Source organism: Saccopteryx bilineata, chromosome 2 (assembly GCF_036850765.1).
Source record: "Saccopteryx bilineata isolate mSacBil1 chromosome 2, mSacBil1_pri_phased_curated, whole genome shotgun sequence".
Taxonomy (NCBI): Eukaryota; Metazoa; Chordata; class Mammalia; order Chiroptera; family Emballonuridae; genus Saccopteryx; species Saccopteryx bilineata.
This window is the reverse complement of record NC_089491.1, coordinates 102,779,787-102,803,028: the sequence shown is the minus strand read 5'-3', so window position 1 is coordinate 102,803,028 and position 23,242 is coordinate 102,779,787. Positions and strand designations below refer to the sequence as shown.

Genomic DNA, 23,242 nt, shown 5'->3' with positions numbered 1-23,242 from the left:
CATCTGCCAGTTTCCTCAGCCCTGGCCCAGCGCCGCCAGGTGTCCCTGAGCCCAGGAAGCCTCGAACAGGGCCCTCCCCAGGGAGGCAGGTCGGTGGTGTTCCCCTTTACAGTTTGTTTGCTTGTTTGTTTGTTTTAAGGAGGAAAGGTGATCAAACGCGTACCGGCCACTGCAGACAGCAGCACCACTCACCGGGCCTGGAGAGCAGGGATCTTGGAAGGGCACTGCAGATACTGCTTAAACCGGAGCTCGAAGGCTTGTCCAATGGAGCCGATGACATCCTGGGCCAGCCCGTCACAGCACTCCAGAATGTGGCATGCTGTGGGAGCCAGAAACCCGGCCCGTTAGAGACAGACAGACAGACACTGGGGTTGCCCAGGCGCCTGCACGGAAGCCCTCCCACGGGTAAACCCGTCAGCCTCAGTGAGAAGAGGGGGACAAGGAGGTGTGAGTGCCCTTCATAATATGTCCTGGGGGCTCGACTTGCAGCTTAACCCCAGTGTCACCATTGGATGGATTCCTGAGTAGCCTGTTTTCTCTAAAATGAAAAATGAATGCCTTTGTGGCAGGTGCTCACCACCCCTCAAGGGCATAGTGACCAGGCTGTGGCACAATCCACGTGACACCTTCGGAGAACAGAGGGTCCAGTGGTGTCAAGCACAGAGGAGGCCTGCTTCTGCTCTACAAGACAGTGACTGTCCATGCACCCCACAGAGGAACCCCGGCCTCTCCACCAATTGCCATGATCAGCATGGCACAACTTGTCACGAATAGAATAAGGGCGTTCTCCCTGGAGAAGAGAACACATAGATGTGTCCCGCTTCATCTTCTCTCATCAACAGCTGGGACATAATTGAATTTCAGGGAGGGTTCCTGCAGGTGCTTGGCAGACGCCACAAAGATAGTTATTCAGGCACCAGAGCCATCAGATTGGCCTCTGGCTCCAGGAGAACCCAGGACACATGGAAAAGAGGGCTCCTTAAGATGGGAAACTGCCCGGGAAGGGACGGAGACATCATCACATTTGAAGTCTGTCAACTTCCAGCATGATGCAGCCTTCTCTGTGCTCAAAGCCAGGGGAGCCTACCCCGATGGCAGCGGTCAGGCCCTGCCCACCCCCCGCTCCTGCTCTCCCTTCAGGCTGGAGGGGGCGCACTCCTGAGGACACAGGAAAAAGCACTGTGGGGAAGACAGGGGAATGTGCTGTGGATCGCCGGGCAGTCCTGGGAGGCAGTAGGTGTGGCCAAGGGACTGGTCCCCAGGAGACAGATGTTCCAACTGCATTTTTTGTCATTGACTATTGACACTAGTTTGTAAGTATCAAGCCGGGAAGGCATACAGCAAGCCCAGGTGAAACAGGTATTAGAGTTGCCGGGTTACTGGTTCACCGATAGAAACAGACATGTCTTCCAATGGATGGGGAAGGAAGAGTTGAAGCCAGTGTGAAGGAAAGACCCCCCAACTCACCCACACACGTATTCCAGCCACACATCTATACCCCTAGTGTCAGCAGCAGCCCCGGGAGTGGGCTGGCCAATACTTTGGAGAACCAAAAAACAAACAAACAGGGGAAATGTCAAGAAATGTGGTTTATCTTTCTTCTGGGGAGAAAGCAGTGCCCTAGCCTTTCACCTAGTGACTGAGGAACCAGGTTTCAGCAGAAGGGGCTGCACCAAAATCCACAGGGCCCATGCGTTCCCACACAGCAGAGCACAGCCAGCCTGGAGAGTGTCCTCTTCAGGTCAGCTCCCAGCACATGCACAGGCTGCAGTGTTCTGGTGGCTGCACCCTCACCGGGTTACGGCCAAGCCCTGTGTGTCTGAGCTGCCCGAGGCTGGCAGAGTATCTCTGGGCTCCACTACCTGTCTCGTCCTCGACAGACCATGAAAGTAGCACCTGTTGGCAGGGTGTGAGGCTCCTTGTCTATAATGCCCTCTCTGTGCACCAGAAGCCCACGCCAAATCCAGAACCATCCCTTGGCTACCAGCTACGGCTGGATCTGCTGTTCCCTCTGAGAATACTGCAATGGTCTCTAGCCAAAACCGCCATCTTTTAACCGGGCCTGCAAGACTTGGTGTACTCAAGAAATGAGGAGGCCCTTGCCAAGGTGAACAGCTGGGTGTGTGTTCACACCCACAAGGAAAGACAGAGCCTGAGGCATCATACATGACAAGAAGGAGACCAGATGAGATACGCATAGAGTCAAGACTCAAAAGAATGTTGTAAAACCTAAAATATGACCCAAAGCAAACACTGGGGCAGTAGAAGGTGACATCAGAGAGGAGGCCTGAAGAAAATCGGGGAGTGAAGCCTGTGATGGTTCGAGAATGTCCCACTCAAGGGCCCAGCAGGTGCAAAGGCCCCGAGGCAGGTGGTGGCAGTGGTGTTCCAGGGACAGCCAGCAGTCTGTGGAGCTGGAGGCAGGAGGAAAAGGTTGGGACAGCTTAGAGCAGGATCAAGCTCACTCAGGTCCTGTGGGCACGTTGATGAGACTGGCAGATGCTTTGTGGAGGGCAGAAAGGCTTCAATCTACAGTCTGTCCAGTGTGAGGGGCTGTGAGACCTTTACATGCAGGGGTGCAGCAGGCTGTTAGGACCCAAGTCCAGCTCTCAGCCCGAGGCCTGGGGCGAAGGGAACACCCAGCATTGTCACCAGATGCTTACTGCTGGAGGCCTATCTTATTTGCACAATCGCTGCTGAAAATAGCCCAGTATGGGGTAACCTAGACGTCCACTCATAGGAACACTAACCTCCTGCTCTATGTTAAGAGATGGAAATGAACCTCCCACTTTAAATAGATAAATAAACCCTCGCTTTCACCCACTGTGCTGATGAGGAAAGAACATGGGGGGGGGTGTTGTCTGCCCCAATGGGTTCATACTGTTTAAGGCCTTTCCCAGGCAGTCACCTCCTGGAGCCACAGCTGTCCAAGGCCAGAGCAACCCTCACTTTCTCACGTTGAAACAACCCCGCTGTCGAGGCAAGCGCGGCTACAAGGGGCGGCATTCCCCCGGGCGCGATTCCTGCGCAAGCCTTTTGTTCACCAAGTCTCCCACGACACAGAAAATGTTGGGGCAAAGCTGCAGAAGGTGTTAGGAGCACTTCAGGCTGAACACGCAGGCTTCTTTCCTCTTAGGTCAGCACCAACGACGGATAGGATGTGTCTTTCCACAGCAGATCAGGGAGCTGTGGACGGTGCCTAAACAGGGATGTTGCTGCAGTTACAAATTACAGGAAGTCCATGCTTCCTGTGGCAGCCACATGTCTAATCAGAGCATCGTGTTTTAGCTGCTTCTGTGACCCCAACCTTGCAATCTGAGCTAATGTATACATAAGACTGCAGGGGGTGGGTGTCACTGGGTAATAAATGAAAGTTCCAATGTTAAAATAAAATGATGTAACCTGACCAGACAGTGGTGCAGTGGATAGAGTGTCAACCTGGTTCGCTGAGTTCACAGGTTCAAAACCCCAACGTCACCAACTTGAGCGTGGGCTTGAGCATAGGATCACAGACATGACCCCATGGTTGCTGGCTTGAGCCTAAGATCGCTGGCTTGAGCAAGGAAGGGGTCACTGGCTCAGCTAGAGCTCCCTGCATCAACGCACAGAAGAAAAAGTAACCAATGAGCAACTAAAGTACCGCAACTATGAGTTGATGCTTCTCATTTCTCCCCCTTCCTGTCTGTCTGACCCTGTATCTCACGCAGCACTCGTGTGCATGCTTGCACTAAAATTAAAAAAAAAAAGGATTATGGGGGTAGAACACACAAGACCTTTAGGGTTAACTCTGATAAAGCCACATCATGGATCAGGTAGGTAACCTCATCGTTCTAGGCTGTCTTGAAAATATGTCCAAGATATAATGTATGTGTGTGTGTGGGGGGGGGGGGGTAAAATAAAAGGCTAAGATCTTATTTGTATCAAAATTTTAAAAGAAGAAAATATATGTGTAAACATATATGAAGAAAAAAGTTTTGCAAACTAGAAAAGTGTAACAGTTGGGACCTAAGGTGGGAAGAGGAGGGGAACCAGTGGGCTGTGGAGGGAAGGGTGTACTATTTTAGACCCCCCTCCGGGTGGTCTTGGTCAATGAGCTCTGCACTGGAGCTGTATGTACAGCTGAGGCTGCCTGGTATTCAAGGGCAGCACACTTTTAGTCAGCCCACCCACCCAAGTTTGTTAGCATCCCATGAGTGGGACTTTGGTTTTGTAGGTGATTTAAAATGGAGTGTGATGTGCAGGGAGAGAATAGGAGTACAGTAAAGGGTCCAGGAGGATGGAAAATACTTGAATGCCTCAGACCCTCCACTCAGTCTGTATAGCTTTGAGGGGCATCAGGGACAGCATCTAAGCTTCCACGCTAGCCTTCAGGGCTGGGTAAGGTAGTGCGAGGCTTCTCGGGGAGGCTCAGGTGGCAGTGGACACACAGGAGCTGGAGCCTGTCAGGAGTGGGGCCACTTTCAGAGTATGAATGGGAGTGCACTGAGAAAGGCAGGTGCCCAGAAACGGCCAGTGGGAAAGAGACGTGCATGTGGAGCTCACAGTCTCAGCCAGGTGAGCAGTCATGCTTCTCAATGGTCATGACCCTCAATGGTCGTGAACAGTGTGACATGGCACAGGCTCCTGTCGGTGCAAGCGGCTGAGCAAAGAGGCATCTGATGTCACTGTATTCAAGTGACAGATGACAAGGTCAAGCACTGATTACCTCGACGATTAACAGGGTCCTTCGCCACATATGCAACGTAGTCTGTTGTGTCCTGTCAAGAAAAAAGAAAGAAGAAGAAAATAAAAGAGATGTCCACATCACCAATCATAAGCAAGAGACACACAGTGTGTAAACCATCTCAGGAATGAAATGCTACACCCAGATAACAATCCCACAAGGCAACATTCTCAAACTGTCCCATGGCAGGAATCACCAGGCTCCCGGTGACATGCAGGTCCAGACTGGGCAGGGAAGGGGCCAGGCTGGAGCTCCACGTGGCCCACATGTACCATGGCGGGAATCACCAGGCTCCTGGTGACACACAGGTCCAGACTGGGTGGGGAAGGGGCCAGGCTGGAGCTCCACGTGGCCCACATGTACCATGGCAGGAATCACCAGGCTCCTGGTGACATGCAGGTCCTGACTGGGTGGGGAAGGAGCCAGGCTGGAGCTCCACGTGGCCCACATGTACCATGGCGGGAATCACCAGGCTCCCGGTGACATGCAGGTCCTGACTGGGTGGGGAAGGGGCCAGGCTGGAGCTCCACGTGGCCCACATGTACCATGGCGGGAATCACCAGGCTCCCGGTGACATGCAGGTCCTGACTGGGTGGGGAAGGGGCCAGGCTGGAGCTCCACATGGCCAACATTTTTTTGTTTTTGTTTTGTTTGTTTGTTTTTAAATTTTATTTAGACAATTAATTTTAACAGGGTGACATTGATCAATTAGAGGACATAGATTCAGAGAAAACATCTCCAGATCATTTTGACATTTGATTATGTTGTATACCCATCACCCAAAGTCAAATTGTCCTCTGTCAACCTTTTATTTGGTTTTATTTATGCCCCTCCCCTCCCCCCACCCCTTCCTTTTCCTCCCTTCCCCTCCCTCTGGTAACCACCACACTCTTTTCCATGTCCATGAGTCTCAATTTTGTGTTCCACCTATGTATGAAATCATACAGTTCTTAGTTTTTTCTGATTTACTTATTTCACTCAGTATAATGTTATCAAGTTTCATCCATGTTGTCATTAATGATCCTATGTTGTCATTTCTTATGGCTGAGTAATATTCCATAGTGTATATGTACCACATCTTCTTTATCCAATCGTCTATTGAAGGGCTTTTTGGTTGTTTTCATGTCTTGGCCACTGTGAACAATGCTGCAATGAACATGGGCACATGGCCCAGATTTTGAGCAGCAGGATATGAAGGGCTCCTATTCTCTGCATGTGGGGTCACTGGGGAGCTATGAAAACACCGAGTCTCACCTCCCAGGTAATCTGGTATAATTGGATTGGATAGAAGCCCAGGGACCTGGGATGTTTCAAGGCTCCCCAGGTGATTCCATTATGCATAGATGCTGAGACCCACTCCTGTCAGCTCTGTCCCCTGCTGGGCTTCAAACACAGATTGCTAAGTCCCACTCCAGGGTCTCTGTTTGGTGGGTCCTGAGGTGAGACCACAAAATGTGCACCCTGGACAAGTTTCCCGGTGCTGCTGCTGCTGTTGGCCAGGCAGCCATGCTCTGAGAATTGCTGGTCCAGAAGAAACTCGGATGTGCAGAGGTCCATTGCAAACGCGTTCTCATGCGTGGATGAAATATGATGGTTTCTTTTCTCCTTGGACATAAGCAGTGAGTGATTTTAATTCTTTTAGGGTGTCTCAAAAATATGAACTCAGTTTAGACGTCTCATCCTTACCTGAAGGATGATCCTCCTTGCTTCTTCCCCATCTAATCTACAGGGCAGAGAGGAGAGGACAGCCTCAGAAGTGGGCCGAGGGCCCATCTGAGAACCAGTAATTCTCTGCATTGGCAAATGCAGAAAAAACTTCTCTGCCAAGTTAACATTTTCAACATTCAAAAAAAAGTCTCAGGTAGTGGTGGGCAATGGTGAAGGTCTATCCGTTGTAGCAAATGTTTCCCAGGTGTTACTATTTTGAAAGGCTGCAAGGTCATCGATTAGCTGATTAGCTCCCTGGTCTTCAGCAGTGAAGGATTCTCCATCGTAAGTTCTCATCATTGTCTGGTCATATGGTCAGAGGCGCCTGCCCTTTCTCTCTCCACCACATTCGCAGAAAACCCTCCAATAAGAGAGAGGAAGGGAAAGTGTATGTGGGTGGGCTTGCCATGGTTACTAAGCACCTACAGCAGGGTGGTGGATGGGGAAGCACCTTCCCCACATCACTGCCCCTGGAGCTCACGATGACATAGTCAGACCAAGTAGGGAGGCAGCTCCCCCAGCGTGTCTGCCTGGAATGGGCTGCTATACTACAGACATTCTCCAGCATGCAGCCCAGCTAAGCTGTTTCCTCTTCCCACTCAGTTCACTGTCCACTGGTGTATTCACAGACTGACCTGGGAAAGGGAGTAGGAGATGGTCACACCAGTCCACATGGCTTCCAGTCATTTCCATCAAGGAAGAACTGGTAAGACTCTAAAGCTACTGGCAAAAAAAAGCCTTGTAGCTTGTCGTCAGAAACCCTCTTCCTGGATTCAGGAGATGTTTATGTCAGCAGTTTCCTTAGGAAGCTCTAGTATTTCTCAAATTGAGATCCATGGGACCCAGGGTTGGGTCGGTGCATTCCTCTGCATTTAAGATGTCACAAGAATTTTCTTTTAATTTTGTGTTTTCTTTTCCATGATAATATTAACAGTTAATACAAGAACATTCGAGATCATCTGAATGACCACTGTGTCATCATGTTCTGCAAGCAGTTTCAGTGTCAAGATTTCTGGTTGGGTTTCCAACATTATGAGTACCAGGTTTTTAAAAAATTTGTATATGTGCTGCCAAAGCAAGCATTAAAAAATTAGAAAAGAAATGTCATCTAGCCAGAAAGGACTAGAGGTCTTTGCTCACCTGAAGCAAATTAATGTCACATTACACACAGTGATGTACAACGAAGCGTTTGCTTGAATAAGAGAGATTAGTGGAGAACTGAATCATTGGGCGCCTATGAGAGATACTGACCTCAGAAGATCCTGAATGCACCATGGTGGCCAATTTTAGCATCTCACCGAGAGCAGCAAGCCTTGCTCCATCAGAGTAAGTTTATGGTGCTTTGAATGTTTTTGGCTTTACTGTATTTATTAGCAAACTTTCAAGTTCAATTGGGGTTTCCAGGTCAATAAAGTGTGTAACAGGAATCTATACTTTATTTTTGTACATATTTGGATGACAAAATTAATTTCATTTGACAGTAGCATCATACAGAAAAAAAATCCCTTTTAAATTCTTATTCCAATCTGAGAAACTCAGCTCTGGAGACATGATGTGTGCCTGTCACTTCGATGGTTAATGGCCAAGCCAGGACGTAGCCTTTCAGATGCCAATATTATTTATTTTTATCTTTTGGCACAATGAGGGAGTGTATAGCTGTTCAAAACAATGTTCTTGACATCGCATAGTAGGCACATGAGGTTCCAAAAATGGGGCTACTGACTACTCATTCTGTATTTACCCACTTCTGTTTTTATTTTCCAAGACTTTTGGGGCCTGACCATTATTCCAGCATTCTTCCGGGGGTCGTTTAATACTGCTAATAAGAGTGGATTGTAACTGATATACACCCTTTTTTTGTTGTTATTGTTGAAGGGATTAATAGCGCTTTCCAATCTATCTTACTTGATGTTTCAAAATATCATTTTCTTACATGGTAAACTGAGGCATGGAGCAATTAGTGGATACACACTTGGCAGCAGAACAATGACTAGAACCTGGAATCATTGGTTTTAATTTAGAACATCCACTAACTGTAATAATTACAAACCACGCGGGGGTGGGAATTCATGGACAACGTGACATGCACTCAGTTGGTTACAGTGGAAGTGGAAAGTAACTGGGCTTCCTATGGTGACATTTTTCTGTTATAGAAGACATCAGAAAGAATATAAAAGGTTGTGAGTTATTTTAAGGGTCCCTGAAAGTTTCCCTTTCTTAAAGGGGGGATGATAGGAAAAACTAGAGATAGTTCACAGACCTGTGTGTACCCTGGAGAAACAAAATAATTCTAACACAAGACAATGTATCTGGCTTCCCATTTGCTAGCTCTCTGCATCTCCACTGATGACATCATTATGAAGATGAGCCTTGAGACAAGTTTCTGAAGGGAGCTGTCAACGCAGGTGTGCAATGTTTCTACCTTTTGCTGACCCAGTTTTCAAACTGGATCACTTTCCAAATTTAAGAAACCACAGTTCCAAGTGTCACATTGGGCAAACAAGTAGACAGCCGCTGCAGGTTAATTAGAGCCAGACAGATACAAATGCAAGTAAAGGCATAAGTGCAGATGTGTGTGCAGGTGTACCTTAACGTCTAGTTATCATCCTCAAGAATGCACCTATGATGGGTTTGATTGTGGAAGACTTCCACTTTCTAAATATACAACTCAGTGAGGTCTTTCGTTTTACAATGAAACATAAGAAATTAAAGGGTTAGAAAGAAAGTAAAGGAAGAACCGGACCAAGCGGTGGTGCAGTGGATAGAGCACCAACCTGGGATGCTGAGGACCCAGATTTGAAATCCCGAGGTCACTAGCTTGAGTGCGGGATCATAGACGTGACCCCATGTTTTACTGGCTTGAGCCCAAAGGTCAATGGCTTGAAGCCCAAGTCCACTGACTTCAAGGGGTCACTACCTCAGCTGGAGTCCTCCAGTCAAGGCACATATGAGAAGTAATCAATGAACAGCTAAGGTGCAACCTCTCTGAGTTGATGCTCTTCATCTCTCTCCCTAACTGTCTGTCTACCTCTGTCTATTCCTCTCTCTCTCTCTCTCTCTCTCTCTCTCTCTCTCTCTCACACACACACACACACACACACACACACACACACACATACACACATACACACAAAAGTAAAGGGAAGGAAGAATCATCATAAATGACTTGAAAACAAGACCGTAAGTATGAAAAAAGGCCAAATAAGATGGTTAAATGATGGTCTGGTCATTCCTTGACAATTAAGCAGAGGTTTAAGGCAAAAAAAACCTATCTGCAGGGTGAACAAACCCCTTCCCTTGATAGTGCGCTTGGCTCACGGGTCTGAGAAGGGTCTGAGAAGGGTCTGAGAGGGGTCTGTGAGGTGTCTGCGAGGGGCCGTCACCCAGGCCTTTTTTTGCAGTGAGCTCTCAGGCAGGCGTGATGCTGGGGTGATGACCTCCTGGGGGCTGTGGCAGCTGGGGGCGGGACTGGCCCTCCTGGAGCTGAGACACTCCGTGCCATGACCGCACCGCCCTTTGGAAATGTAGAGACTGGAGCCTGCAGTGAAAATTGCTCCCCTGATTAGGCTTTCGGTGTGCCGACAGTACTTTTACAATCACACAACCGAGATAGAAGGAACTCAGGAGGGAAGGTCTGTAAGATAAACATGAACATGGGGAAAATGTCCTTCCTGGGCTAAGATAGACTAGGTCCCTGCATTGAGATAAATCAGGGGTCGGGAACCTATGGCTCGCGAGCCAGATGTAGCTCTTTTGATGGCTGCATCTGGCTCGCAGACAGATCTTTAATAAAAAATAATAATAACGTTTAAAATATAAAACATTCTCATGTATTACAATCCATTCATTTCCTATCGCTCATGTTCATGGTTGCGGGTGGCTGGAGCCAATCACAGCTGTCCTCCGGGACAACACCAAATTTTTATTGGATAATGCCTAACTAGTACACGGGTCGTTGTATGGCTCTCATGGAATTACATTTTAAAATATGTGGCATTCATGGCTCTCTCAGCCAAAAAGGTTCCTGACCCCTGGGATAAAGAGTCATATATCCTCCAATTACTCAAGCAACCTTGGACCAGCAAACTTTTATTTAAAATATGAGTATTGCCTACTGGTAATTTGGCAAAATAACACAGACTAATAATTATAAAAAAATACTACTATAAGCCACCATTCTTTTATTATATAAAAATTAATTTTTAACAGCAAAAAGACATCTTCCCAGGACATAGAACAATTTTTTTTTAATTGAGTGAATTTAGCTCCATGAAAAAGTCACTGTTGTCCTAATTCTTAGCTGTTTCCCTGGATCGGTGGGAACTTAGTCCAGCCCAGTGAAAAGTAGCATGACCACATTGGGGGAGCCCTGTCTCCCCTTCACCACTGGAAAGTGGTTTTCTCCTCGGTTTTCTCCCTGGTTTCCTCTCACCTCCTTCCTTCTGGATTGATGTCCTGCTGCGTTTCTTCAAAGGGCTGACTGCTCACTGTGAACAGCTGTGAGGGTGTGGGTGTGGCCCTGAGTCCTGCTTCTGCTAACAGGGTGGTGAATACTGACTCCTGACACAGAGCCTGACACACCGGGGAGCCAATCCCTTCATTCTTGCCAGTCTTCATTGAATTAGCGATGCAAACACAGGACATTCTTATTCTGTTGTGTCAATCTTGCTTTGTCTCCGCAACTCCTTCCTTGATGGCTAAATAAACCATAAAAATACTACCATGTTGGCCCTGGTCCACTGGCCCAGTGGAAAGAGTGTCAGGGCAGTGTGCTGACGTCCCAGGTTTGATCCCCAGTCAGCGACCATCTGCTTCTCTCCTCTCCCCTTCTCGCTTCTCTCTCTCTCTTCCCTTCCTGCAGCCACTGGCTCCATTGGTTGGAGCGTAGGTCCAGGGCACTGAGGATAGGTCGGCTGATTTGAGCATTCGCCCCAGATGGGAGGTGCCAGGTGGATCCTGGTCAGGGTGCATGCAGGAGTCTGTCTATCTCCCCTCCTCTCACTTAAAAAAGGAATTACTACAGTATTAAATTTGAAGAGAAAAATGCCCGTTTCAAATATTTCTGAATGAACCTGACTAAGGAAATCCACAGCCTATGAGTGAACTTCAGATACAAACATGGAAGACCCCAGCAGAGGGAGGACCCCAGCAGAGGGAGGACCCCAGCAGAGGGAGGACCCCAGCAGAGGGAGGGCCCCAGCAGAGGGAGGACTCCAGCAGAGGGAGGGCCCCAGCAGAGGGAGGACCCCAGCAGAGGGAGGACTCCAGCAGAGGGAGGACCCCAGCAGAGGGAGGACCCCAGCAGAGGGAGGGCCCCAGCAGAGGGAGGACTCCAGCAGAGGGAGGGCCCCAGCAGAGGGAGGACCCCAGCAGAGGGAGGACCCCAGCAGAGGGAGGACTCCAGCAGAGGGAGGGCCCCAGCAGAGGGAGGACCCCAGCAGAGGGAGGGCCCCAGCAGAGGGAGGACCCCAGCAGAGGGAGGGCCCCAGCAGAGGGAGGACCCCAGCAGAGGTCCAGTAGAGAAACAGGAGCAGAGCAGGGCAGGCCGAGTCGGGAGATGGAACACCTGGCAGCTCTGAGACGCCAGGGAGCTTCCGTTACCTCTTGAGAAAGCCAAGGTTTCAACAGAGATTGTTGGCAGCTCCTGGCTAACGAGGCTTAGGAAACCAGGAGGGGAAATAGCATCACAGTAAACTTTCAGGATGACATCCTAAGAGGCACCTCCTTCTCAGCAATTCTCAACAAGATCAAGAAAAAACCACGCCAAGAGCACTTACCGGGTCCCCGCCAGAAGCAAAAGAGATGGACTGCATGTGGTGATTCGCTATAATCTGCCAGGCCCAAAACAAGAAAGGAGATATGCCATTAGTAGTACCCTCCCGTGTCTTGGAAGAACAAATGTTTACTGACAGGCAATACAAAGCAACAAGTTTTCCCCAAAATTGGTGAAATTGATACCCAATGAAAACAACAACTCTAGAAGTAATGACAGTGGATAACTTTAATGAATTTTTCAGCAGGTCAGCTGGTCATCTAGCAGCTTTGCCAGAATTAGCTCATTTTAGCTCCTCTATAGCCTCTGTGATATAGAAGCTGCTGCAATCCCATTTCACAGATGGGGAGCCTGAGGCCCAGAGGGCCAAGGGTTTGCTCAGAATACTACAGCTAGCAATGAGCACAGATGTGACCCAACATAGAGGGTCTTAAGGACTGTGCCTCTTTGAGAGGGAAGACGTCTCACCCACACACAAAGACATTTCAGCTGCGTACTGTCTGTTTCCAAAGACATATGGGGTCTTCAATAAAAACCCCAAAGCTCAAGTGGAGGGAAGTGTGGCCGTCCCCCACTTCAGTTCATCTGCATCCTGTGTGCAGAAATTGGAAACCCAGCATCTGAGATCAAAATCGGTGCCATCTCAGGCACTGTTGTAATTTATCAGTTTGAGAACTGGCGAGGACATTCCAAGTTCATTTATAAGTGGGAAATTTCCATCAGCGTCATGAACTGCTGGGTACAGTGGAATTTAGCAGATGCTGCGTAAATTAGGAGCTGCCCTAAATTTAAAAAGCTGCATAAGTCTTCTTCCACCGCTACTTTTATCTATTTTAAAGACAGTGTGACGACTTTGAAGTAAATTTCTGGGGGTGGGGACAGTGCTCTTGTCTCCTTCTGGACATAACCAGGTTTATTCTGCTCAGCCCCCCTCCAGCCCTCGCTGGTGGGCAGTCAGAGTTTACAGAGCAGCAATTTTACCATCCAAGGGATTTTTCCAACCTTACTCCTGCAAAACCCAAAGCAAAACTATAAATGAACTGAAAGATGATACTTTTAAATGCTTCCTTCAGTTTGGGGGGACACGCAAAACTACTCAGGGTCTAGAAAAACCTGAGCAGATAGGAGTTCATTTGAGGGGACAGCCGAAACTTATACACAAGTTTTTGAGAGAACAGGGATTGGCACCCGTGACCCTGGCATTGTTCAAAGGTCAATTGTAAGTGAATAAAAACAGTGTCCGCTCTGTAGCCTGTGCCCATGCCCAGATGGGTGAATTTAATGGGTGCCCTATGCCACTCTCTGAACCCCTGCCTCTTGTCTATGGTGTCTCCTGGGGAGCAGTAAGGACACAGAGGTCCGCAAACGATAATAAATGATGACGTCTACAATGGAGTTTTGCTTATTTAACTTTGGTTCTACTCTAAACTGGGGTTTGGAAATCAAAGTGGACACTAAGATTTAGGAGAAAATGAAAGTCATATTTGGTCGGCACAATGCGTAACCATCACCGTGTAAGTGTACGCTATCCCTTAGGCTGAGAGAACTGAGGAGAGCTAAGTAACTGAAAGCCGTGTTTTGCTCTCAAGGAGTTCCATCGTTTCCTTCTCCGTGAGGGCCCTGCAGAGGAGAGGGTGCTGCCTGCCTGCTGTCCATCTGTGTTGGGAAGGAACTCTCCACTTGGCTTCTTCTCAGTTTGCTGCAGCCAGGCCCTAAACTTGGCCACATGGGAGAGCTAGAGGGACATGAGCTTCAGTTTCCATCCAACCTTCCTCAGACTGAGTTCATGATGTCCAATCTGGCATCTCCCAGGGCTCACTCCCATCCACCTCCACCAAAGGGCAGAACAATAAGAACTGGATAGGACACACCCACCAGCCCCTACATCAGGATGGAGAGAGCCAACCATGGTGGCCTCATCCTTTCTCCTCTTTCTGAGTTTGCTTCCTTTTATTTTGAGGTGGTGAATTAGGTCAAGGGGAAACCAGGAGGTAAGATCCCACAGAACTGAGGACCAAGCTTTGAGGATTCCTAGAAACAAAAGGGTCAAGAGGCACAAAGAATAAGATTGGATGTGGGCATATGAGTGCAGAGCAGGGGGACCAAACTCCGTCAGCCACCACAGTGCTCTGCCTTGTGGCAGCACTACAGAGAGGCTGAGCCTGTTGAGGTCGCTTAATCCACCCTTTAAATGACAGGTTATCCCATCCCTTAGATATGCCAACGAGAATAGATGAGGGCCCATCTATCTCTCGAGTGAGGAAAAAGGAACAAGCTGAGAAGTGGCATTCAGGATGTCAAAACAAAGACCAGACACAACCTCTTCTTTCTATTCTGGATCTAGAATCCATTTCAACATCTCGAGTGGGAATGGGAGTGAAGAAATAAATGGAACTAGAAATACTGCTCATTTACCTGGGGAATTTGAAAATAAATAAGAATATGGGCCCTGGCCAGTTGGCTCTGTGGATAGAGCATCAACCTGGCATGCAGACTTCCCAGGTTCGATCCCCAGTCAGGGCATACAGGAAGAGTGACCATCTGCTTCCCTTCCCTTTCTTCTCCTCCCTTTCACTGACTAGGGCTCAGTTGGTCTGAGCACATCAGCCTCAGACACTAAAAATAGCTTAATACTCAAGCATTGGTCCAAGATGGGGTTGTCAGGTAGATCCCAGTCAGGGCGCATGCAGGAATCTGTCTTTCTATTTTCTCTCCCTCGGTTAAAAAAAAATTAATTATAATTAATTAATTAATTAATTAGTAAGAATATGTATAGTCACATAAAGGTGGCCCGTACATCCCTGGTGACACACTGTCAGGGTCAGGAAGTGTGCCATCCATGGGTCTGTGGATTGCCCATCTCTCACAGTGTGGATGCCTCTGATGCCAGCTTACCCTACCAGCAATGGAGGCCCAGGCTGAGAAGAGCGGGTGAAGGCACTCGCAGTTACGAGCATTTGCACCTGTTGGCATCCAGGTCAGCTACTCTCACACGCATTGGGGCCACAATGTTAAACAATTGTCTCTAATTGTTATCTGTTTTTGTTTTTTGTTTTTTGATAAACATCCCTGGTGAAGAGGTATTTCTTCCCTGGGCAAACTCAGTTAGATCAAATGAAGACCACCTTGAGAGTAGAGTCTTCCAGGGAACGACCGCACACAGGTAGCACAGTGATATCAGTTAACCAAATATCTAGCTGAAGGAGCTAACGACCAGAGAAGCCTAAAAGATGGACACTGCAGAGAAATCCAACCGCCCTGAACAGAACAGGCATCATGGCTGAGCTGCCTCTGTCAGCAAGAAACTCCTTCCACACTGGGAAGCCATGGACACGCCATGTCACACAACTCCTTCCACACTGGGAAGCCACGGACACGCCATGTCACACAACTCCTTCCACACTGGGAAGCCACGGACACGCCATGTCACACAACTCCTTCCACACTGGGAAGCCACGGACACGCCATGTCACACAACTCCTTCCACACTGGGAAGCCACGGACACGCCATGTCACACAACTCCTTCCACACTGGGAAGCCACAGACACGCCATGTCACACAAGCCCTACAACACTATCAAATGTAAGAAGCTCCAAAAAAATGACCCACTAGGAAAAAAAAATACTGTCAATTACACCACAACATGACATTCATTTCAAAGGTAATAAAACGTGGGCTGTAGAACCAATGGAATACGGTTTCAGAGAAAACAACCTAGGGGCGAAGACATTAAGAGGAGAATTTTGCACAAACACCTCTTTTGGACACAATGAGTAAAATCAACGACTTCACGTATTATCCTCAAAAAAAACAAAACAAAACGGTAATTTAGGAAAGAAGTAAAGAGAGTCCATTCCAACAACACCCTATGGTGACCCTTCAGAGTACTCAAAGTTTACAGACTCATAAACGTTTTACACAAACGTGCTCCACACAGACTTGGTAAAGCCGAAAGTGAGCAGCCTGTGAAACACCCATTGTGCAGGAGGTTCTGAGCAGGGCGTGGGGGGGGGGGCTGAGTGCCCACAAACCTGTTTTGAGTCCGGCGTCCGCAGGTTCAGGCTGGCGGTGGAAATGGTCAAAGAGATGTTCATCCCCGCAAACTGGAGGTTGCTCTTGCCTAAGATACTGGACAGCATTTTGCTTGGAGGCTGTAAAATCAAGCAGCATTATTTTCACGTTTAGGTCATTGGACTCTGTGTTGTTCCTGTCTGCTGCACCCCCAAGCCTCCATCTTCCTACCCTCACCAGGCACATCAAGAAAATGCCGCTTCAAATAAGCTGGGCGAGGGGTCCTGACACTGGCACAAAAGTACTAGAATGTATAATGTGGGAGTTATGAGACATCCTGTGGGCACACCCTGCGATGAGGGCAAGGCAGGAGCATCCGTGTGGTGGGCAGTTCTCATTGGGCTGTGTCTCTTGGAGTGACGTCACAGCCTAGGGGAAGGGTCACAGGCCAGGGCCTGCAGCTTTGCGGGCTCCAAAGCCAGCAGCATCCCACTGAGAGTCAGACTAGTCAGAGCCAGACTCAATCGGTCCAGTTCAGAGGCTTCTGAGTAGTTCCATCTGAGCCATGAGAAGACTCACGGCTGAAGGAACGGAACACAAGTGCTTCGACCGGCACATCCTAGGGTCAGAGCTCACATGAATGGTCCAATCAGAACACAGCAGGTCTGAAGCCAGCACCCACAGACAGACTCGGTTCCATCAGCCCGTCGGAAATGATCTGGGCACAGGGACTGAGAGGCTGCATTCTCCAGCCAGGCACCTTCTCCCTGGGTCCCTGCGAGGCCACTGCCAATACTTATCTCTGTCCATTGCTAACCCCCAACCTTCCTCAAGATTAGAACACACCTCCTTGGATATGCCAGTCAACACTAACTCTTAGCCAGGCAGGCATGGCTGGTGACTCTCTTGCCAGAGCTGTTCAGAGGTAGAACTGCCTGGGCCATGAAAAGTATATCAGGGGTGGAGCCTAGCAGTCGACCTCATTCCCACCACCTGCACCCAGAGAACCAGGCGGGCACCCCAACACTTGCTGGCCAGACACCACTGGCTTTGAAAGTGGAGGGTCCCTCTTCATTCCTGTATTCAAAATTCTGGAGGTACGCTTGGTTCCCCATGTCCCGTGTGGGAGGACCTGGGCACAAGCTGGCACATCTGAGCCTGCATCCACAGCTCTCTGACTGAAACTCAGCGGCCCTTTGGGTCACGAATGTCCTCAGGCTATGAAGGCAGGAACTGCTCATACTCCAGGAACAGCAGAGGCGATCACACAGCCTGCCCCAAACCTCGTCCCCAAGGACAGATTCAGAGAGACTTGGGGGATGCTATCCACAGTCAGTCCAGGTGCAGAAAAGTCCTCATGGTGTGTATTTACTAGACACTTAAGAGTTTTTCTGAGCTTTCTCTTAATCTAGTTTTTTTTGAGGGGGGGGTTCCTTCTGGTTCAAACACCTCAAGATGAAAAGGTCAAGTACAAGAATCGAACACACAGCCACTGGAACCAAGGGCTGTGGGCTGGAACTTGCCTCTACCACCTACTTGCATCGTGGGCTCTCCTCTCTGTACCTCAGTTTTTATCTCTGTAAAATGGGGATACCCAACAGTGTTCTATACCTGCTTATGCTAGCTAATGAGGGACATCTATCAAATGTTTAAAAATTTTATGAGCTGGCCATTAAAAACAGCCACTATTAAAAATCAATGTGTGCAAACTTAAAATAAAATAACTTGATTTAAAGAACAATAAATACTCAAAACTCAACACTTCCTAATTTTTGCTGCATCAATTATTACCTATGCAGTTCAGGTTGTTTGTGTCCATTGTCCCTGTGTTACCTGGGACATCTTTCTTAACTCCATTTTAGGGATGTCATGTTAGAGCCTGGTGTGAGAATTTACAGCTCAGAAACTGGGAAACCCCACATATTTAGCACTTCAGAGCCCCCACCCCTAAAAGACAGTCATTAAAGTTTTACCAGCACACCAGTGAGGATATCTTTCACAGAGAGTCGTTCTAATGAAGTGAATCGATGCTTCTAATAGCTTGGGAGCATGACTGGTCCTGTCTGATGAGCCTGTTGTCATGATTGTCTTTATATGCAGGTCACAGTGAGGGACCAAGGTGTCGGATCTGAGTTAGCAGCCACAGCTGACTGTCCTCATCAGCCATGTGGCAGAGAGAGGGATGGTAAGCTCTTTCTGTTTTTAAAAGTGACAAGAGCCACTGCAATTTACCCCCTTTAAACTAAGGGATACCGTTTGGTCTCCCTGGGCAAAAAAGAAAGGGGGAGGGGGAGGAAAGGAGGAAGGAAGGAAGGAGGAAGAGAGGGAGGGAGGGAGACAAAAACTAGGCCATGGGAAGAGAACTAAATGACTGCAGATTTAAAGACACCGAGTGGTGACAGAGTGAAGATGTGGAGGAGGAGACGCAATTAAACACAGAGTCGAGAGGACAGTACCTTTCTCTTCCGGAAGGCTCCCTTGGTGCCAGGGACGGCTTCACAAACGCGGCTGATGGCTTCCCTTAAGAAGACAGGAAGAGAGACCCATTTTATCATGTCAATCAGGATCACATGCTCCAGGGGCCCTGCAGGTGCATGTCCCCAGGGGGAACATGACTGCCTGTGCATTCCAGCAGAAAATATCAACCTGCCAGCTTAGGTGACACCAATTTCTCCTCTAAGCGAAGCCCAGACAGGTCACCTGGAACCCCAGCCTGGTGCATCCTAGTTCCTGGTGGTGGCTGCACACTAATGTGCTCTCTGTGTGTGTCCACACCACATGCTGCTTTAGTTTTAATTCAATAAGTGGTTAAGAGTTACTGTTAGAGACTCGGGACCCTGCATGTGCTACTCTGGGTGCTGTTGCTGGTAACGGCAAAGACTGACTCCCAACCAGGTGCCGCTATTGCTCAAGCAAGTCCAAATGGAATGAAAAGAAATGTAGCTCTCTGAGGGTTGTTCCCAGTGACCAGGGAAAAATCTTGAGGTGTCCTAAATTTAATGGCAGCAGGTTGCAGGGTGGAGGAAAGAGGTAAGAGGTTAATCAGTTAACAGCATCTAGCCAGACCCAATAAAAGACGGCTCTCATTCCTGAGTGTGAGCTAAAAAACTTTGGATCAGCTTTGGTGACTACTGTAGCTCTTATCTAGAGAGAACAGCTGTCCACTGGACTCCACTGCATCCTGTTTATGGATGACCTTTCTGATTGCTGCCCACAATTAGTTCGGGACTCTGCGCCTCTCCCCAAACTGCCTCCCTTTACCTCCCCCCTCCCTGTATCTATAGCCATATAAATTCTGTCCTAATAACGCACACCTTTCTGTCCACACTCACAGTATAGAAGAGCCCCGTGAGCCCCGGGACGGCAGACAGCTCGTCTTTCTGGTCCACCCTGCTGCAGGTGGTTTAGACTGCATGCTCTAGGACCTGGTCCTTTCTATGGCTAGAATCTAGCTCAGAAAACCCTTTATTTCAGAAAAATGTTTGTCCTCAAAGGTTTTTATTTAACACCAGCTTCTGTAGTTAGCTAAATATCATAAAATCAAAAGGGTTGTGAAGGAGAGGAACTCCAGAGGTCTACAAATGAGCCAGAAATGAGGTTCTGTGCAGGTCAGCTCCATGGAGCAGGCATTTACTGAGCAGCTACTATGTGCCAGGCACTGTCCCAAAGGAGGCAATGCATGTCCTACGTACTGATGGGCCTGGCAGAAGGACAGGCTGCAGAGGATCTGACTCCCAGGTCTGCACAGGACAGAAGAGCACAGAGCAGAGGAGAAAAGTGCACATGTCAGACCGGGAGGAGGCTGCTAGGGTCCACCTGCTGGAGGCTGGGGCCCAAGGTGAGGAGGACGTGGCTGGGGCAATCACTGAAGAGCAAGCAGAGTTCAACCATGTGGCTCAGCCTCTGTGATAAGTAACGGGAGCTCTACCAAAGGTGGTTCCAACATCAGGAGCCCCAAAAGGGGCTAGGAGAACCTCTAAACTCCCACATGGGGAAGGACAAAATTGTAAGAGGACACAGAAAAAGATAGACCGGGATTCAGGAGCACACTGAATGAGGGAGAAGATAATAGGTCCTCAGAAACATTCCGCAAGCTTTCTCAGCTAAACACCCCTTGAAATTATTTTCTGTCATCTAGAAAAAGGAAATGCCATCCTAATACATTGCTTTTGAAAGAAGAATGACCTTGTCAAATTAGGTAAGAGACCATAAAGATAAGCTTCACACTTGCCATTTAATTCATTGTCCAGAGCAGAGAAAGAAATACTATTTTAAAAGTTCAAATGCCAGGAAAACTGTAGACTATGAATCACCATGACTCACAAAACATTCATTTAAAAGAAATAACTGACTTTTACATTTATGTTTAATCATTTATTTCATAATGATATTCTTACTGTGGTTCTATCAAAATGACCATCCAAAGTACTTTCTAAAAGTAAATTGCTTATTGAACAAGGTCAAGTTGTCTCTTCTTAAACAATTTTATAAACCCCAGTATCAATATTTTATCTGCTTATTTTTTTTTAGGTTTGAGGTATCTGCACTGTACATGGTATATTCAGTGACATATTGAGCTAAGCAGAGCAGCTAATTCTCTGATGGTCTCAGCACACTAGAAAAACATTTGGTGGTAGAAACTCTCCCATCACTCATTCCTTAAATACCCCTAATATGCATCAGATTTCTTTTTCCATCCACAGACATGGAAAATAAGAGGAGGAAAATCAGTCTTAGATGACATTTTTTTCAGAAAGAAATTGTTAAATGTGCAACCTCTGATGTAGGTTAGACACTGTCAAAGGTCTAATCTAGTCAGGCCACCACCAAGCTCAGCAGCAGGCTCGCTACTGATATGCCTGGGAGAGGGAGGGGAAGCTACGAAGGAACATTAAGAATAAGATCATGGAGCCTGAACAGGCGGTGGCACAGTGGATAGAGCATCGGCCGGGGATGCTGAGGACCCAGGTTCAAAACCCTGAGGTTGAGACTTGAGTGGGGAGTTGCCAGCTTGAGCATGGGATTATAGATATGACCCCATGGTCTCTGGCTTGAGCAAGGAATCACTGGCTCGCCTGGAGCCCCCTGGTCAAGGCACATATGAGAAAGCAATCAGTGAACAACTAATGTGCCACAACTATGAGTAGATGCTTCTCATCTCTCTCCCTTTCTGTCTGTCTGTCCCTGTCTGTCTCTCTCTTTCTTTCACTTAAAAGAAATGTCATGGAGAAGACACTGCCCATAATTAACACACTCCACCAGAAGTTCTTCCACAGAGAGGCATGCAAGTCTATCAGGTCACAGGTACAGATTCAACCTTTTATCCTTAAAATGTGCAAATGTAAGAAATTCCGAAAGTTCTCAGAGCGCATGAACTCGGTCGAGTTCTAAAGATCCTCTTGTGAACCAGTATTTAGAATTCCCAAAGAGGTTTGCAAATCAGACTACTTTTAGAAAAACGCTCTCCCTTCTCATTAGCCTAAGTGTGCTGCGAAGGCATTCCTGTGATAGTGCCTGTGTGTAATCCTCATCTTAATCAGGCTGGTGGTGCCTGTTTCTGCTTGAAATGGAAATGCGATGATTAATAATTTCAACAGTTGCATGAATGAAATTAGTAACTGTAATTCTAATTTTAAATGTAACAATTCTTATTGTCCCTCCTTTCTGTTTAGTATGCTGCATCTTGGTGAACAATACTGTTTCAATTTGTCCATTTACCTGTAATTATTTAGCTTTGTGTAATTCTGTTTAACTCAGGTAGCAATTTTGTCGTTTTGAATAATAGAGATCACTTCTTAACCTTCTGCTCAGTGTGACCCCATCAGCAAGCCAAACCGTGACCTCAGAGCTCAGTTAAGAGGAAAGCAAAATATCTGGCACTTTTCACGGCTATCTGAGAGTAACCCTGAATGCTGACCCCTATTTCTTCATGATTTTACCCTGTTACCCTAAAATCCTCATCATTAGAGCCAGTACCAGTCACCTTTCAAAATTTTTTCATTGGAATGCTGGACTTGTGCACTGGAACCTTTGAAACCCTGTAGCATCATCTTTGTCTTTGTCTCCATCTTGTCGCTGCCAACCTCATCCATAGATACACACACACACACACACACGCACGCGCACTCTCATGCATGGATGCACACTCTACAAACACAATAAAAAAAGGGTATTTGTGATTTCTGCACTCATGGGATTAGACTTAGTAGGGGAGGGGCAACAAACACATATTACAGCAAATAGCAACCAATGTCATGAACAAACAGAAAGGAGAGATACTTGCAGTGAAGAAGGTCAGAACATACTCTTTCAAACAGGCCTCTTGGGCATATGGATAATTTTGAGCTAAAGGCAATTGACAAGAAGCAGATTCAAGAAAAACGCTCTGTCCTCCCCCATTTTGCCTAAAAGCAGGACATACATGTGTGAAGGCGTGCCCCTGCCCCCTCTAACAGGAAGGACAGACATTAGTCACCGGAGACCACTCTATACTCTGGTCAGCCCTGAGACACAGCAGAGGATGCCACATGACAAACATGGAGGCTAGTCCTCATCTCCCCTTAGTTCCCACCTGCATTTCCCAGCCAGCGATCTGCTGCCCCTAGACCACTGTTTGGCAAACTGCAACTCACGAGCCACGTGCGGCTCTCTGGCCCCTTGAGTGTGGCCCTTCCACAAAATACCACGTGTGGGCACTACCTTGATAAGGAATGTACCTACCTATATAGTTTAAGTTTAAAAAATTTGGCTCTCAAAAGAAATTTCAGTCGTTGTACTGTTGATATTTGGCTCTGTTGACTAATGAATTTGCCAACCACTGCCCTAGACAAAGTCCTTTCCTTTGTTTTGTCTCTTCTATACAGAGTCACTGCTTTTAGGTTAAGATGGTACGTAGCCAAAGTTCTAAACACTTTTTTTAGTTACTAATCCAGGGGTCAGGAACCTTTTTGGCTGAGAAAGCCATGAACGCCACATATTTTAAAATGTAATTCCATGAGAGCCATACAACGACCCATGTATGATATGC

The 23,242-nt window shown here is 47.7% G+C and overlaps 1 protein-coding gene across 2 annotated transcripts in view; it reads right to left on the bottom strand.

Moving 5' to 3' along the window:
- SHC3 (SHC adaptor protein 3) overlaps positions 1 to 23,242 on the bottom strand; it is a 139,979-nt gene that overhangs the window by 28,229 nt on the left and 88,508 nt on the right. For both annotated transcript variants that reach the window (XM_066257548.1, XM_066257549.1), the window contains exons 3-7: positions 18,672 to 18,735; positions 16,236 to 16,355; positions 12,208 to 12,261; positions 4,706 to 4,757; positions 193 to 319 (exon numbers count right to left, since the gene is read on the bottom strand). In XM_066257548.1, coding sequence (XP_066113645.1) covers positions 193 to 319; positions 4,706 to 4,757; positions 12,208 to 12,261; positions 16,236 to 16,355; positions 18,672 to 18,735 — 417 coding nt within the window. The remainder of the gene's footprint in view (positions 1 to 192; positions 320 to 4,705; positions 4,758 to 12,207; positions 12,262 to 16,235; positions 16,356 to 18,671; positions 18,736 to 23,242) is intronic.